Source organism: Pristiophorus japonicus, chromosome 4 (genome assembly GCF_044704955.1).
Source record: "Pristiophorus japonicus isolate sPriJap1 chromosome 4, sPriJap1.hap1, whole genome shotgun sequence".
NCBI classification, from domain to species: Eukaryota; Metazoa; Chordata; class Chondrichthyes; family Pristiophoridae; genus Pristiophorus; species Pristiophorus japonicus.
Genome location: NC_091980.1, coordinates 50,537,820 through 50,555,411, shown reverse-complemented (window position 1 = coordinate 50,555,411; position 17,592 = coordinate 50,537,820). Strand labels below are relative to the sequence as shown.

The 17,592-nt window shown below is 44.0% G+C and overlaps 1 protein-coding gene across 13 annotated transcripts in view; it reads right to left on the bottom strand.

Moving 5' to 3' along the window:
- Nucleotides 1-16,762, bottom strand: part of LOC139262901 (rap guanine nucleotide exchange factor 6-like) — a 448,770-nt gene extending 432,008 nt beyond the window's left edge. For 11 of the 13 annotated variants that reach the window (XM_070878168.1, XM_070878169.1, XM_070878171.1 and 8 more), the window contains exon 1: nt 15,859-16,762. In XM_070878168.1, the coding sequence (XP_070734269.1) occupies nt 15,859-15,927 (69 nt within the window). In that variant the 5' untranslated portion in view covers nt 15,928-16,762. Of the gene's footprint in view, nt 1-15,158; nt 15,216-15,858 lie in introns of those variants that run through there. The other 2 variants (XM_070878174.1, XM_070878175.1) reach the window with 2 other exon arrangements.
- Between the last annotated feature and the right edge of the window lie 830 nt (nt 16,763-17,592).

Below are 17,592 nucleotides of genomic sequence, written 5' to 3'. Positions count from 1 at the left end.
TCGGGTAGACTTCTTCAGAAGCTAAAGTGAGAATCTGATTCAATTACATTCTCATCTTGCCCTTTATGGGCATAATCGAGAAGCTTGAGAAAGTTATTTTAGTTATAGCTTCTTGTTTGATTATAAATACTATTTGGATTATAAATACTATTTATCAAACTCTGACTCCCGGAAAGGGGAGAGGAAATTATACGAAAACAATTAATTCCATAATATAACTGAGTCTGTTGTGTATCTGAAGCAGTTCACGGGATATTCATTTGCTTCACAAGACAATAATTAACTATATTAAACTATTCTGAAAACATTAAAGTTTACAAGCCCCATTTTAAACCACGATACATTACATATAATTTACTCAGCAATAAATTATCTGAAAGAAAACTGACAACTTGTTTTTATGTTTTAATTTTACAGGGACATTACAGTTCATTCTTCAAATTACTTTTATTTTAATGTGTAATTTTCCCAGTGTAAATCCTGCATGGATTTTCTTTAGTGCATCTCAACCCTCATTTCTTCAATTAAGAGCACAGACAGGCAACCTGCTTCCAGAACAGCAATATTGCCCTTGGTCAGACACATCATAACAATCCGGCAACAGCAGCCCATCTAATTTTTCACTGAACAATCCACAAGCATAAAGCTAGACAGGCCATTCAATAAAACAAGATAAATATGGGGCAGCATATGTTCAAGAAGTCAGCAGAGGGATCTTCCTACAGCAAGAAGACAGGAACAAAAAGAAAAAGGTTGGGAAGTGTCGGCAAAAGTTGTCACTAGGCACATTGCATACTTCTAAGAGTCAGGTCAAAAGCGTCACAGACATAGGTCAAGGAGCAGTTAATTTCTAGACAGCTGCAGGAATTTCATGATTATGGAAAGAAAGCAAGGAGTGGGGGGGGGGGGGGGGGGGGGGAGGAAGGAGAAGAGGAAAAAAAGGGAGATCAAGATTGACTGTGGAGGAAAGAAGAAGAAAAAAAAAGGCAAGAGTGGTCCATTGCTCTTCATTAACAATACCTAGCCATTTGGGGCATACAAAGCAGTACTAAATATCAGGAATGGAACAATGGGCCCAAGTTTCCACAGGATAAAAAACGGGCGCCCCTCCAAGCTGGGCGCCCGTTTTTCGCGCCTAAAACGGTGCCAGAAAAAAAACGCGCTATTCTCGAGCGCTTTGCAGCTCCTTGTCTGTTTGGCGTGGCGCCCAGGGGGGCGGAGCCTACATTCGCGCCGATTTTGTAGGTGGGAGGGAGCGGATACTATTTAAATTAGTTTTTTTCCTGCCGGCAACGCTGCGCGTGCGCGTTGGAGCGTTCGCGCATGCTCAGTGTGAAAAAAAACATTGGCACTCGGCCATTTTTGTAGTTCTTTGTAGCTGTTTAATTTTTGAACATTTTTTAATAAAATCACATTGCCATCAGCACATCAGCACTGAGGCTACCCTTCTCACTGTCTCCTTCCCCTCCCTCCCCTCCGCAGCAACAAACGGCTCTCTCCTTTCCCTCCCTCCCCTCCCCTGCGCGGCAACAAGCCGCTGTCTCCTTCCCCTCCCTCCCCTCCCTCCACGGCAACAAGCCGCTGTCTCCTTCCCCTCCCTCCCCTCCCTCCACGGCAACAAGCCGCTGTCTCCTTCCCCTCCCTCCCCGGCAACAAGCCGCTGTCTCCTTCCCCTCCCTCCCCTCCACGGCAACAAGCCGCTGTCTCCTTCCCCTCCCTCCCTCCCCTCCCTCCACGGCAACAAGCCGCTGTCTCCTTCCTCTCCCTCCCCTCTCTCCACGGCAACAAGCCGCTGTCTCCTTCCCCTCCCTCCCCTCCGCGGCAACAAACCGCTGTCTCCTTCCCCTCCCTCCCCTCCACAACAACAAACCGCTTTCTCCTCCCCCCCACCCCCCCTCCCGCTCAGCTGCACGAACGGCTTTCCCCCACCCCCCCTCCCGCTCAGCGGCACGAACGGCTTTCTCTCCCCTCCCCCCCCCCACCTCCCGCTCAGTGGCACGCACGGCTTTCTCCCCCCCCCCCCTTCCCGCTCAGCAGCACGAACGGCTTTCTCTCCCCCCTCCCGCTCAGCGGCACGAACGGCTGCAGAATTCTCCCTGGCTGAAGCACTTTCACACAGGTAGGAAGATGGTTTATTTAATCTTTTCTTTGCTTATAAATGTTTATTCAGGTTGGATTTATTTGTATAATATTTGTATAAGTATAAATAAGGATTTATTATAGAATTTAATGACTTCCCTTCCCCCCCCCCCCCCCACCTCGTTCTGGACGCCTAATTTGTAACCTGCGCCTGATTTTTTAATGTGTAGAACAGGTTTTTTCAGTTCTACAAAAATCTTCACTTGCTCCATTCTACTTTAGTTTGGAGTACGTTTTCACTGTGGAAACTTTCAAATCAGGTGTCAGTGGCTGGACATGCCCCCTTTTGAAGAAAAAATTCTGTTCCAAAGTAGAACTGTTCTACCTGACTAGAACTGCAGAAAAAAAAAATGTGGAGAATTGCGATTTCTAAGATAGTCCGTTCTCCACCAGTTGCTCCTAAAAATCAGGCGCAAATCATGTGGAAACTTGGGCCCAATGTCTTATTCTGAGATTCTGTTGCTGCCTGCTATCTTAGTAGCTAATCTCAGTGTATTTTTAGTTGGTTGGTGGTAGTTCAAGTGCACCGTTGAACTGCCATGGGAAAGCTGAAATTTGTTCTGCATGACTTCAATGCAAAAGTAATAAAAATCTGAACATCACTGGAGATTCGGGATAGCAATTCCAGTTTTAGTAGCTGAACATAGGAAATATATGCAGCAATATATATTACATGAAGGATAGCATGGATAGGCTGTGAGCACGACACTCCATGTGGCAAATTCCCTTTTTTAATGTATTTGCTTCATGGGTTCTTTGCTTCAGAATTCAAAACACGTTGCTATTAAGAACTAGTTGGTTTATTAACAACGGTTTAGCACACTACACATTACCAGTTCATCCACTAGGCTCACAATCACCTGCCTCATCGTGAATGACCAAGACCCAACTGATTGGGGTTTTATGGAGTCTTGTGAACATCACGCGACTGACTAAGCCACTCACAATACAACAAGCTCTACAAACCTGTGAGTACGCCTATCTCAGTTGAGCTTGCTGATGTTTTAGGGGGAGGGAAGAGGAGGATGAATGCAGCACTGAGCAGAAACTAAGGGAAATGAACATAAACCAGAAGTCATGATACCCCTACCAGCCGGATTAAGAAGCACTTGGAAACAAGTCAACTGTTTTTTTACACTTTTATTTATTTTTCCTATCTACTTGTATTTTATTTTATGTGATCACTTTTTGATTGAACAATAATTGTTGACATCTAAAGCTGGCTTGGAGAATTGCTCAGTCCAACAATTTAAATAAGCTGAAGAGATACTGTAACCAGCCCAGGGTGGTTTATCATATGATTGCAACTGCTTATGGTGAACAGCCTTCCACTCAGCATCAAACTCAAATGAAGTCACCAACTTCTCCATGCCAGTTTCCTCTCAGACATGAGGACTTACTATGAACAAGCTGTTTTGTTTTAATTAAAGGAGTACCATTTCAAAATTAAATTACATCATGCACAGAGAAGAATGAGATAACATATTTATACAGCTACTTAATGTTCTTGTACAAACAGCTGTATTACGGGACCATAACAGCAGCATTTAACTCCACAACCAAGACAACAGGTTAACACTGCGCTAAAAGAAAATGTCTAAATGTAGAAATATATATCTTTTAGGGAATTTTTGGGGAGAAATATGGAAGAAAAAGTCATTAATTTTATTTCCGTCCAGTCACAGTCAAGTGTCATTCACCATTTCTTGTTCGGGTGGGTAAGGCAATGAACTGCTCCCAGATCTCGATCTAAATCACTTTTAAACCACATGCATGCCAATGTACACAACTCACCCTCTCAACTTCCTGCCCTCCACATGAAGCAACTGGCTCCGTCATTTCCTTTCATTCTCTCCCTCCCTGTCCTCTGCCCCATCATCAGGCGACTCACTCGGTCATCCTTCTTCCTCCCCAGCATGGAGCAATTCACCTCAATATTCTCATTAGCAGTCTTCTGTCTGAACTTGGAAAATGTCACCCAGTTAGTCATTCGACCTCCCTCTGTTACCTACTTCCAAAGACATGATTTGCCTGGCATTGTAACCAGGACAGACAGATTAGATTAGCTGTATTCAAAGCCAGAAATCTGTCACAACACAATGGTTCTCCAATATACAATATCACTGATAAAATGTTTCATTTCCTCACTGTTGGAACTTTTCAGAGAACTTTTGGGAGGGCAATAGATACCAAAAGTCCAAACAATCCAAGTAACTTATACATCGCATGATTTTTGCTTATTTGACTTATAAAAATAAATCTAAAATCTCTTCTATGATGCTACTGCTATGAGACTAATTTCTGTCCACATGGAGTTAACTTCCAGGAACAGACATTATTAACAGACTTAGATTCAGACGTTTATCCAAAAAGCACCAGAAGTAGTAGTTAATAGAATTGTGCTTCTCACATAGCAGATCAGTTTGTAATAAAAGGGGACCATCCATCACCTCCGAGATATTTGCACCTGTAGTGTCACAGAATGGGCCCAAAATTGGCCAGGAATTGCTCCGTTTTTTTTTGAGCAACTTAATTTTTTTGGAGTATCTTAAAAATCCCCATCTTGCACATTCAAGTTGCGCCAGTGTGAGTGAGTTCGTTGGGAATTTTTTTTAAGTTTAGTTTCGATTTTTTCAAAAGGGGGCTTTACCAGCCACCCACGCCAGTTTTGGCCATTTAAGCCACTTTGATCAGCCAATAGTTGCTCCAAACTAACTTAGGCCAGCTTATATGGCTGGGCTTGCACAAGAAACAGGCTGTAGGAATCAATGGACGGCGGGCCGGGCGGCCAGTGCGAGAGGCCACTCGGCCGGGGATAGGCGAGGGTGGGATGACCGGGTGGGAGAGCACAGGGAACTGGCTCCCAGAACACACACACAGGCAGTCTGGGCTGGGCTCGTACAACACACAGACTGCAGGAATCAACGGACAGGGGGATGGGCTCGCAGAACACAGAGCGATCAGACACTCTGACTGTTCCAGCAATAAAACTCCAGTGCGCATGCGTTGAGCTGCCGGCACAGTTTTTCGCGCAGGGCCCTAGCTCTGCACCCTAATGGACAGAGCACGCCACGCCAAGCCATGGGAGAGGCCACAGAGCGGCCAGAATCCGGGGAGAACTTTTCAACGCCATTTTCATCCTAGGAAGTCGGCACATCTCCGGTGAGCGTGCAAAATTTGGGCCCACAGAAAGGCTTCCTATTCTTTGAGCATAGCAGGAGTCAAAGAAACATAGAAAATAGGTGCAGTAGTAGGCCATTCGGCCCTTTTAGCCTGCATCACCATTCAATATGATCATGGCTGATCTCTTTTGCAACTTCAGTACCCCATTCCGGCTTTCTCTCCATATCCCTTGATCCGTTTAGCCGTAAGGGTCACATCTAACTCCCTTTTGAATATATCTAACGAACTGGCCTCAACAACTTTGTGGTAGAGAATTCCACAGGTTCACAATTCTCTGAGTGAAGAAGATTCTTCCCATATCGGTCCTAAATGGCTTACCCCTTATCCTTAAGACTGTGACCCCCTGGTTCTGGATTTCCCCAACATCGGCAACATTCTTCCTGCATCTAACCTGTCCAATCCCGTCAGAATTTTATATGTTTCTATGAGATACCCTCTCATTCTTCTAAATTCCAGTGAATATAAGCCTAGTCAATTCAGTCTTTCTTCATATGTCCGTCCTGCCATCCCGGGAATCAGTCTGGTGAACCTTTGCTGCACTCCCTCAATAGCAAGAATGTCCTGCCTCAGATTAGGAGACCAAAACTGTACACAATATACAAGGTGTGGCCTCATCAAGGCCCTGTACAACTGCAGAAAGACCTCCCTGCTCCTATACTCAAATCCTCTAGCTATGAAGGCCAACATGCCATTTGCTTTCTTAACCGCCTACTGCACCTGTATGCCAACTTTCAATGACTGATGAACCATGACACCCAGGTCTCGTTGCACCTACCCTTTTGGAGATACTACATTTAATCCCCTCGTCTAAATCATTAATGTACAATGTAAACAGCTGGGGCCCCAACACAGAACCTTGCGGTACCCCACTAGTCACTGCCTGCCATTCTGAAAAGTACCCATTTACTCCTACTCTTTGCTTCCTGTCTGACAACCAGTTCTCAATCCACGTCAGCACACTACCCCCAATCCCATGTGCTTTAACTTTGCACATTAATCTCTTGTGTGGGACCTTGTTGAAAGCCTTCTGAAAGTCCAAATATACCACATCAACTGGTTCTCCCTTGTCCACTTTACTGGAAACATCCTCAAAAAATTCCAGAAGGTTTGTCAAGCATGATTTCCGTTTCACAAATCCATGCTGACTTGGACCCATCATGTCACCATTTTCCAAATGCACTGCTATGACATCCTTAATAATTGATTCCATCATTTTACCCACTACTGAGGTCAGGCTGACCGGTCTATAATTCCCTGTTTTCTCTCTCCCTCCTTTTTTAAAAAGTGGGGTTACATTGGCTACCCTCCACTCGATAGGAACTGATCCAGAGTCAATGGAATGTTGGAAAATGACTGTCAATGCATCCGCTATTTCCAAGGCCACCTCCTTAAGTACTCTGGGATGCAGTCCATCAGGCCCTGGGGATTTATCGGCCTTCAATCCCATCAATTTCCCCAACACAATTTCCCGACTAATAAAGATTTCCCTCAGTTCCTCCTCCTTACTAGACCCTCTGACCCCTTTTATATCCGGAAGGTTGTTGGTGTCCTCCTTAGTGAATACCGAACCAAAGTACTTGTTCAATTGGTCTGCCATTTCTTTGTTCCCAGTTATGACTTCCCCTGATTCTGACTGCAGGGGACCTACGTTTGTCTTTACTAACCTTTTTCTTTTTACATACCTATAGAAACTTTTGCAATCCGCCTTAATGTTCCCTGCAAGCTTCTTCTCGTACTCCATTTTCCCTGCCCTAATCAAACCCTTTGTCCTCCTCTGCTGAGTTCTAAATTTCTCCCAGTCCCCGGGTTCGCTGCTATTTCTGGCCAATTTGTATGCCACTTCCTTGGCTTTAATACTATCCCCGATTTCTCTTGATAGCCACGGTTGAGCCACCCTCCCTTTTTTATTTTTACGCCAGACAGGAATGTACAATTGTTGTAGTTCATCCATACGGTCTCTAAATGTCTGCCATTGCCCATCCACAGTCAACCCCTTAAGTATCATTCGCCAATCTATCCTAGCCAATTCACGCCTCATACCTTCAAAGTTACCCTTCTTTAAGCTCTGGACCATGGTCTCTGAATTAACTGTTTCATTCTCCATCCTAATGCAGAATTCCACCATATTATGGTCACTCTTTCCCAAGGGGCCTCGCACAATGAGATTGCTAATTAATCCTCTCTCATTACACAACACCCAGTCTAAGATGGCCTCCCCTCTAGTTGGTTCCTCGACATATTGGTCTCGAAAACCATCCCTTATGCACTCCAGGAAATCCTCCTCCACCGTATTGCTTCCAGTTTGGCTTGCCCAATCTATGTGCATATTAAAGTCACCCATTATAACTGCCGCACCTTTATTGCATGCACCCTTAATTTCCTGTTTGATACCCTCCCCAACATCACTACTACTGTTTGGAGGTCTGTACACAACTCCCACTAACGATTTTTGCCCTTTGGTGTTCTGCAGCTCTACCCATATAGATTCCACATCATCCAAGCTAATGTCCTTCCTAACTATTGCATTAATCTCCTCTTTAACCAGCAATGCTACCCCACCTCCTTTTCCTTTTATTCTATCCTTCCTGAATGTTGAATACCCCTGGATGTTGAGTTCCCAGCCCTGATCATCCTGGAGCCACGTCTCCGTAATCCCAATCACATCATATTTGTTAACATCTATTTGCACAGTGAATTCATCCACCTTATTGCGGATACTCCTTGCATTAAGACACAAAGCCTTCAGACTTGTTTTTTTAACACCCTTTGTCCTTTTAGAATTTTGCTGTACAGTGGCCCTTTTTGTTCTTTGCCTTGGGTTTCTCTGCCCTCCACTTTTCCTCATCTCCTTTCTGTCTTTTGCTTTTGCCTCCTTTTTGTCTCCCTCTGTCTCCCTGCATTGGTTCCCATCCCCCTGCCATATTAGTTTAACTCCTCCCTAACAGCACTAGCAAACACTCCCCCTAGGACATTGGTTTCTGTCCTGCCCAGGTGCAGACCGTCCGGTTTGTACTGGTCCCACCTCCCCCAGGAATTTGAATCCCTCCCTGCTGCACCACTGCTCAAGCCACGTATTCATCTGCGCTATCCTGCGATTCCTACTCTGACTAGCACGTGGCACTGGTAGCAATCCCGAGATTACTACTTTTGAGGTCCTACTTTTTAATTTAGCTCCTAGCTCCTTAAATACGTTTCGTAGGACCTCATCCCTTTTTTTTTTAAACCTATGTCGTTGGTAGCAATGTGCACCACGACAACTGGCTGTTCTCCTTCCCTTTTCAGAATGGAGGTGTGAGAGAACGCAGCATCTGAAAGGGGGGGGGCGGGCAGTGAACGCAGGATCTTAACGGGGGGGGGGGGGGGGTGGGGGGCGGTGAACGCGACATCTTAACCCGTTTTTTTTGGGGGGGGGGGGGGGGGGGGAGATCCACAGTGGACCGCCCAACCGGTGCGGGAGCTCCCGCCCGCCGGATCAAAACTCCTCCCCCCACACACAAATCAAAACTCTTCCTTCCCGCCCCCTCCCCCCTCAAAAACTCTTCCCCTCCCCAAAAAAACTCTTCCCTTCGGCAGCGGCCGGCCTGTGCAGCAAGCCACTTGGCCTGGGATAGGGACAGCGAGCGACGGCCCCTCCCATGCAGTCTGCATCGCACACACTCAGATTCTGGAGGCTAGGAGCTACTCTAGCACTAGTGTGCAGAGGTCCCGGCACTGTTTTCAGCGCCGGGACCTGGCTCCGCCCCCAAATCCAGTTGCTACGTTACGCCACCATGGAGGAGAGGCTGGGGAGCAACCAAACTTGGCCCGAAGATTTTTGCCGCCCTTGTAGTTCTACAAAAGCGGCGCACCTCTGGTGAGTGCGCCAAAAATCTGTACTGGCCAAATTTGGGCCCAGTAACTCTTTCTCTCTCTACATATGCTGCCTGATCTGCTGAGTATTTCTAGCATATTCTGTTTTTATTTCAGATTTCAGTTTTTTTCTTTTGCATGGAAAATAGATGTTTGAGCGAGATACTCGGTCACATGGACCCACAGAACGGTCAACCTGGCATTATTCATTACCTTCAGGGTTGGAAGGAACAAAAAATATAAAACTGGGGCAAAAAATTTACTATGGATATTTAAAATGCAATACTGTATTTGAAAATAATGTAGATGCCACTTAACATTAGTTACAGAACTCAGCACAATCATTTTTAGTTTCTTGCTAAAATGTTAGTGATCCAAAAAGTTACACTTACTTTAATTTAGATAAACATGTCCTTGGAGTTTGACCAACAGATAGATATTCCCAGCAAAACGCATTCCAGAGACAGATTTTGCAACTATCGTGATGATAAAACTGCCACTTATTCAGGTTCTAGCCCATCACTCAAGTGCTGGCAAGTCACTCACATAACACACCTAAAAGATCCAACATCAATTCTGTGTCTGCTATCACAGTACTAAGAGCGGGTAAATAAATGTTTCCTTCCACCCTCCAAAATACATGAATTAATCTAATCTAAAACATGTATGTTTTAATCTCCAGGATACCCAGTATCAGAACTGCACATGGACAAAGAAACCTAACCCAGTTTAGTCAGCAAGGAATTTGCAAACATGGCATGGAGCACATAAATACACTTGTTTTAAAAGTTTAAACAAAAAGGTAACCCAGACCACATTAAACCAACAGTACATTGGACAAAAGCAGGACGATAGCATGAATGGATGTGTGCAACATTCGGTGAATGTACTGCAAGTGAAATGAATTGTTTTACAATATTTATACAAATATTTTTAAACATAGCAGAACCTCTGCTTTACAGTAGATACAACAGCTGCTTCCTAACCACTCAGTTAGACTTAAAGCCTGCTTATAGATATTTACTTAAAACTGTTTTGTTGTTGGCATAATGACAACCCTAGCAGTTTCATAACATAAGTCATGAAAAAGCTGTTTGACAAAACAAGCTCTCTCCTTCTAACAATATACAGTTTACACTGTTGTAGGTACTGCTGTCTTTTACGACAACGTTGATCAACTGCACACCTTACCCATCAATACTGGTAACATATACTGGAGGGGAGGGGGGGGGGGGGGGGGGGGAGTTAGATGGCCCACGGCCCTTCTACTCAATTAAAATACAAACAGTTCTGAAGCATCCACTATACATTATCATAGGCAGTCCCTCGAAATCGAGGAAGATTTGCTTCCACACCAAAAGTGTGTTCTCAGGTCAACAGTTCCACTATACACTGAACTATTAAAAAAGGTATAATTGGCACCCCATCAGGAAATATTACTTTGTTTCCCATTATGGAATCTGAAAGACCAACGTCTAATTTTATTTTCTCATCAGTAAGCAGAATTTCCAGGTGGTAGAGAATAGTACCATAAGTTCCCATCAGTTTTAGCTGGTTTTCTATTGATCCCTTGCTCTTAGCTACTGCTGGAAAGCTAACTGGTCAGTACAAGCACTGCACTGGCAGCATCGGGATCTTTGTGAATTTTAAGCACAAGACTCTGGTCACAACATTACATCAACACAAATACACCTATTGTGATGGAGTCATGACACTAGTGGCCAATTTCACTTCTGCTCTGTGCTTGAAAATTCCTTAGAACGCATTTTGCACAACGAGACCGGCAGCACAACTTTCATTGTGAATGTAATTCTTAGGCCATTCCCCATGCCATAATCTATCTCATGGTACAGTACTGATCCTTGCTGTACTAATGAGCCGGCCAATATACAAGATAGTGTATGAACTGACAGAGCAGAAAACTTGTACCTTCAGACTCAAATTTCCATCATGTGGTTGGAAGGCAGATATTTTGCTGGATTTAACCATTTTTTTAAAAATCAGATTAACAAAAGAACTTCCATTTATATAGCACCTGTCACGACCTCAGGACTTCCCAAGTGCTTTACAAATGATTATGTATTTTTTGAAGTGTCGTCACTGTTGTAATGTAAAAAACGTGGCAGCCAATTTGCACACAGTGATGGTCACACAAACAGCAATGTGATAATCTGTTTTTAGTGACGTTGAGTGATATATACTGTAGAACTTCAATGCTCTTATACAAAATTGGATCTTTTACAGCCACCTGAGCACGCAGACAGGGCCTCGGTTTAATGTCTCATCTGAAAGGACCTGTAACAATGCAGCATCCCCGCAGTACTGCACTTAAGCGTGTCAAGTCTCTGAAGTTAACCCACAACCTTCTAACTTGGAGGAAAGAGTGCTACCAGTGAGTCAAAGCGGACACCCATGCTCATCTTGTGCATTTGCACAAATACAGTTTGATTGCTTATCAGAAGAAAAGATACTAAAAGAATATTCAATCCATGTCACTCCATAGAAAGAAATCCCAAAAGAAATTTGTGCCATAGAAAGCATTCGGATGACAACAGGCTCCCCACCCATCTTATTCAATTGTAATATGCAACCTAAACAAATAGGAGGTTCTATGCAAATCTGCTGACAGCTATTTTGCTTAGCCGGCACCAACCCGTGACCATCATTAGGTACATGTTGGAGGAGACACAGGAACAGTTCAAGTGTGGTGCCCTCATGATTGAATAGCCTGCACATATTGAAAAATATCCCATGAGTCACTTCCTTCAGGAGAAAGGGGAAAACTTTTTTGGGGGTGAAAAAGAGTCATAAAAATTGTTATTTTACTTAAATGAGAAAAATATTTAGCACATCAATGACTCATCACTAAGTACTTCTGAAAATATGGTCTTAAAGTACACATAGTATATAGTCGTTAAATAAATCTGTTAATTTACCATTACCAATTCTTCCACTTCATTGAATAATTTTTCAGGTTACATGTGCAAAATCGTAATATCCTTTATAACACAGCTCCATATCGATCAATAGCATTAGAAAACCTCTGCATCAAATGGACCACAGCACAGCAGTAAAGTGTGTCACCAGCTCCAGGACCAGTTTAATTTGTGCCTGCCCTTTAAGGAAACACCTGGTTACCACAGAATTGTTACAGCACAGGAGGCCATTCTGCCCATCAAACCCATGCCAGCTCTCTGCAAGAGCACATCAGCTACTCCCACTCCCATTTCTCCATAGTCCTGCAATTTTTATCTAATTCCCTTTTGAAAGCCACAATTGAATCTGCCTCCACCACCCTTTCAGGCAATGCATAACCACTCGCTGCATAGAAAAAGTGTTTCCTTATGTCGCCTTTGGACCTTCTACCAATCATCTTAAATCTGTGTCCTCTGGTTCTTGACCTTTATGCCACTGGGAATCATTTCTCTCTAGCTACTCTGTCTCGACCCCTCAAGATTTTGAACACCTCGATCGAATCTCTTCTCAATCTTCTCTGCTCTCAGAACAACCCCAGTTTCGCCAGTCTATCCACTTAACTAAAACCCTCATCCCTGGAAACATTCTTGTAAATCTTTCCTGCATCCTCTCTAAAGCCTTCACATCCTTCCTAAAGTGCAGTACCCAGAATTGGACACTACTCTAGTTGTGGCCGAACCAGTGTTTTATAAAAGGTTCCTCATACCTTCCATAATCACTCAGCAATGAAGGAGAGATTAAGAACCCAACAAAGATGGGAAAATTTAACCTATTCCTCATAATTCCATTGGTCATTATTATTCCAAATGTTTCAACCCACTAGAGCGTTTTCTAATAACCCACTTGTCAAATCAAATATTTAATTTCCCCACAAAAGTTGTGCAATGTTAAAATGAAAAATTTTAAAATCTTAACAAAAGCACAAACCTTGTAACAAGTGGAATTTACCACACTACTGGTCAAGTTAAAAGACACTAAATCAATCAGTATTTGTTGTCAAATAAAAGTGAACATACATACATACACACTGAGATAGATAGTACCAAACTACTTCAATAAGGGCATCACAATGTATTTACAACCCAATTCAATTCCATCCTATTAGATTGGACATGTTGCGAACGCTTGCTCCATTCAGTCTATTCCCACGAACAGGCCAAACCACCTGCTCAGCAGATTCAGAAATTATCCAGTGTGTAAATTCAGTTTTCCTACATGAGAAAAACATGCATGCATATGCGCACTGATATTCCAAGAGTACTGCAGTTGCCACTAGGCTTATTTAATACGGTACCAACATCCTAAACGGAAAAAGTGCTCAAGCCACTTTGCTTTGAAGTTGTGCAATATGCTTCTTACATGATACATTCAATTCATCTTCTCAAAATTGTTTCCACCAACAGTACTTCACCCTAGTGTTATATAGCTCAAAATGCTCCCAACAAAGTATGTAATTTTATTGCTGGGTGTTGTGATTAAGTAGGCATTTGAAAATTTTACATTGAAATGTTAGTGGTAACAGAGTATAATCATTGCAGGCTGTGTAGGAGTGCGTTGCAACAGAGCATCAGGTCATGGAATGATACAGCATGGGAGGAGTGTGCCTGTGCTGGATACAGTTATACTGTATTTAATGCATGGACATCTTGATAAGCCATTTATGACACTATAAATTGCAATCTCATCTATTTGTATTACAACCTCTACCTTTTGATATGGAACACAAGAATCCAATACTATACCATAATGACAAGCTTTTATGATTGAATTCTAAATTATCTGGGATTAAAATGACCATACTTCTGGAAAAGAAATTAAACATATTCACCAAAGAAAGGGAAGGGGAAAAAACACAAACACGTGAAAGTGCTTATTTATCCCCAATGCTAACTTCTCACTTAAGATTTAGTACTTCAAAGACTAATTTCATACAGGAAGGCTAAAGAGTGGGAGTAAATGGGTACTTTTCAGAATGGCAGGCAGTGACTAGTGGGGTACCACAAGGTTCTGTGCTGGGGCCCCAGCTGTTTACATTGTACATTAATGATTTAGACAAAGGGATTAAATGTAGTATCTCCAAATTTGCAGATGACACTAAGTTGGGTGGCAGTGTGAGCTGCGAGGAGGATGCTATGAGGCTGCAGTGTGACTTGGATAGGTTGGGTGAGTGGGCAAATGCATGGCAGATGAAGTATAATGTGGATAAATGTGAGGTTATCCACTTTGGTGGTAAAAACAGAGACAGACTATTATCTGAATGGTGACAGATTAGGAAAAGGGGAGGTGCAACGAGACCTGGGTGTCATGGTACATCAGTCATTGAAGGTTGGCATGCAGGTACAGCAGGTGGTTAAGAAAGCAAATGAAATGTTGGCCTTCATTGCAAGGGGATTTGAGTACAGGGGCAGGGAGGTGTTACTACAGTTGTACAGGGCCTTGGTGAGGCCACACCTGGAGTATTGTGTACAGTTTTGGTCTCCTAACTTGAGGAAGGACATTCTTGCTATTGAAGGAGTGCAGCGAAGGTTCATCAGACTGATTCCCAGAGTGGCAGGACTGACATATCAAAAAAGACTGGATCAACTGGGCTTGTATTCACTGGAGTTCAGAAGAATGAGAGGGGATCTCATTGAAACATTTAAAATTCTGATGGGTTTAGACAGGTTAGATGCAGGAAGAATGTTCCCAATGTTGGGGAAGTCCAGAACCAGGGGTCACAGTCTAGGACCGAGATGAGGAGAAACTTCTTCACCCAGAGAGTGGTGAACCTGTGGCATTCTCTACCACAGAAAGTTGTTGAGGCCAATTCACTAAATATATACAAAAAGGAGTTAGTAGTCCTTACTACTAGGGGGATCAAGGGGTATGGCGAGAAAGCAGGAATGGGGTACTGAAGTTGCATGTTCAGCCATGAACTCATTGAATGGTGGTGCAGGCTTGAAGGGCCCAATGGCCTACTCCTGCACCTATTTTCTATGTTCTATGTTTTTATACCAGTGTAATACACATACTCAGCAGATTGACAAAAAATAACCTGTCCATTCCACACAGGATTGGGTATAGAGGGGTGATCATCATCCCGTCTTCCACATACAGCAGCATAAGTCAACGTATTTCCTTGCAAGTAATACTGCCTACAAGATAAGGTAAGTGGTGTGGGTGGAATCATTACACGGAAAAGAATTTCAACTCCGGGTTTCGCAGAATCACTCCCAACCACCCATTATTTCCAATGTCTAATAAATTCCTTGTAACTTTTTGATGGTCACAATAGAGCTCCTTAATTCAGCACGTTTGCAAAAATACTGATTATTCAACGAAACGGATAGAAGACGCGAATTTTAACTTCCAGCATTTGGCTAGTCATTTTTCGTTTGGACGGAGTAACTACATTTTGCATATAGTATTTCCAGTAAATTCCGTGCAGTAATTCTTTCGTTCAGGTACTGAGCGCAGTATGATCGATGCACGTTAAGTTCACTCCCGGGTAAACACGGTCTGTAACAACTTTGAAAACGAAATCTCATCCTGGCTCAAAAAAAGCTTTTCTTTTTAGCCGACACATTAACAAAAACACGGAGGGGAACCTTCCCTTTAAATGGCCAGCGTGCGCCGAAAGCTTGGAATCGCCTCAAAAGGCAAACCGAGAAAAAGATTTGCACCATGACGGGGAGGGAGGAGAAGGAAAGAGACCCAGAACCCAGAAATTACCTGCCGACTTCTTTCTGAAGGCTTCTTCATCAAAACCTGTTTGAAAAGCAGGTCCACGTAGGAAGTCATCCTCTCACGAGTTGTTGTTGTTGAAGCGGGCGGTGTCGGCGAATCCCCCGGCGCCGAGCCGTCTCTTTCCCCCCCCCCCCCCCCCCGCCGCGGCCCGGACTCGGTCCCCCGCTTCACTCCGGCCCAAGGAAAGTAATCCCAGCTCCCACAACAATGGCCAGCCCCCCGCCGGGAGAGGGAGAGCCGCTGTCGGTGGGCGGGATGGCGGGCAGACTCACTCACTCTCGGCCCGCCGGCTGTCAGAGTCCACACACCGAGGGCGCTCTCGGGGCCACTCGATCCAAACTTCGGCCCCCGCTCCCACACATGCTTTTTTAAAAAAAATGTATATATAGATATATAAAACCGACTCGTCTCCGTCAAATTCCAATTCGATTCGAAATATTTCGTTTCAAACCCCAAAAAAATCAGTTATTTTTTAAATAAAAAATAATTTTCCTTCCCTCCCCTCCAACCCGCCACTTTATCAATTAAAACACAGCCCTATAAGTGCTCCGGGCGGAGGGCGACGCTGTGAGTTTGTGGAGACTTTCATCATTCTTCCCCAACGGCTTTTTTTTGGTCGGTGTGTGTCAAACTCCACAAGAAAACTTCAGTCAACTGCAAACACGCGCGCTCCGGGTCTTCCAGCCCCGGCGCCCGTCAATCAAACTGCACGGGACAACGGCCGCGGCAGCAGCATGCCTGCAACTTTGGTGCAAGTGGAACTTTCTCCCGCAGTTAGCTCTTCCTCGCTTGACATTGGGTGTTGGGGTCACTGGAAGGCGTCTGCTGACAGATATGGTTCCAGACTTGCAAACTCCGTCACTCCCTCGTTTCCCATTCACTCAGTGAGCCCGCCTCTGAGCTTGGTGCGGCGCCAGCAAAGGCTAGGCGTCTCGCGAGAGGAGCCGGGCAATGTCACACATGGGACAAATTTCGTATGGACAAGTTCTGTATGTTTTTTTAAAATAATTAATAATGTATAACACTAAAGATAACGAGCGAGTTATTTTTTTCCAAACTACTGTTCTCACAATACTCTACAAATATACCAAATCTCACTTTTGCACTGTCTTAAAAAGTGTTATTTTACACTTAAATGACAGCCGTGGATCAGTGGGTAGCACTCTTGCCTCTAGTCTCAGAAGGTTGTGGGTTCAAGTCCCATTCCAGAGAATTGAGTGATCAAGGCTGATACTCCAGTGTAGTGCAGAGGAACTGTTGGAGGTGTCATCTTTCAGAGGAGACTTAAACCAACGTCTCATCTGCTCTCCCAGGTGCATGTAAAAGATCCCATGGCACTATTTCTATCCCTCTCCCTAGCATCAACCTGAGGGTGAACAAGACTGTTCGCAACCTATGTGTCATATTTGACCCTGAAATTACCTTCCAGCCACATATCCGCGGCATAATTAAAACCGCCTTTTTCCACCTCTGTAACGTTGCCCGCCTCTGCTTTTCTGCTACTGAAACCCTCATTCATGCCTATGCTACCTCTAGACTTGACTACTCCAACTCACTCCTGGCTGGCCTTCCACATTCCACACTACATAAACTTGAAGTCATCCAAAACTCAGCAACTGAAGTACTAACCCGCACAAAGACAAGATCACCCATCACCTCTGTGCTTTTTGATCTACATTGGCTCCCAGTTAAACAACGCCTCGATTTCAAAATTCTCAT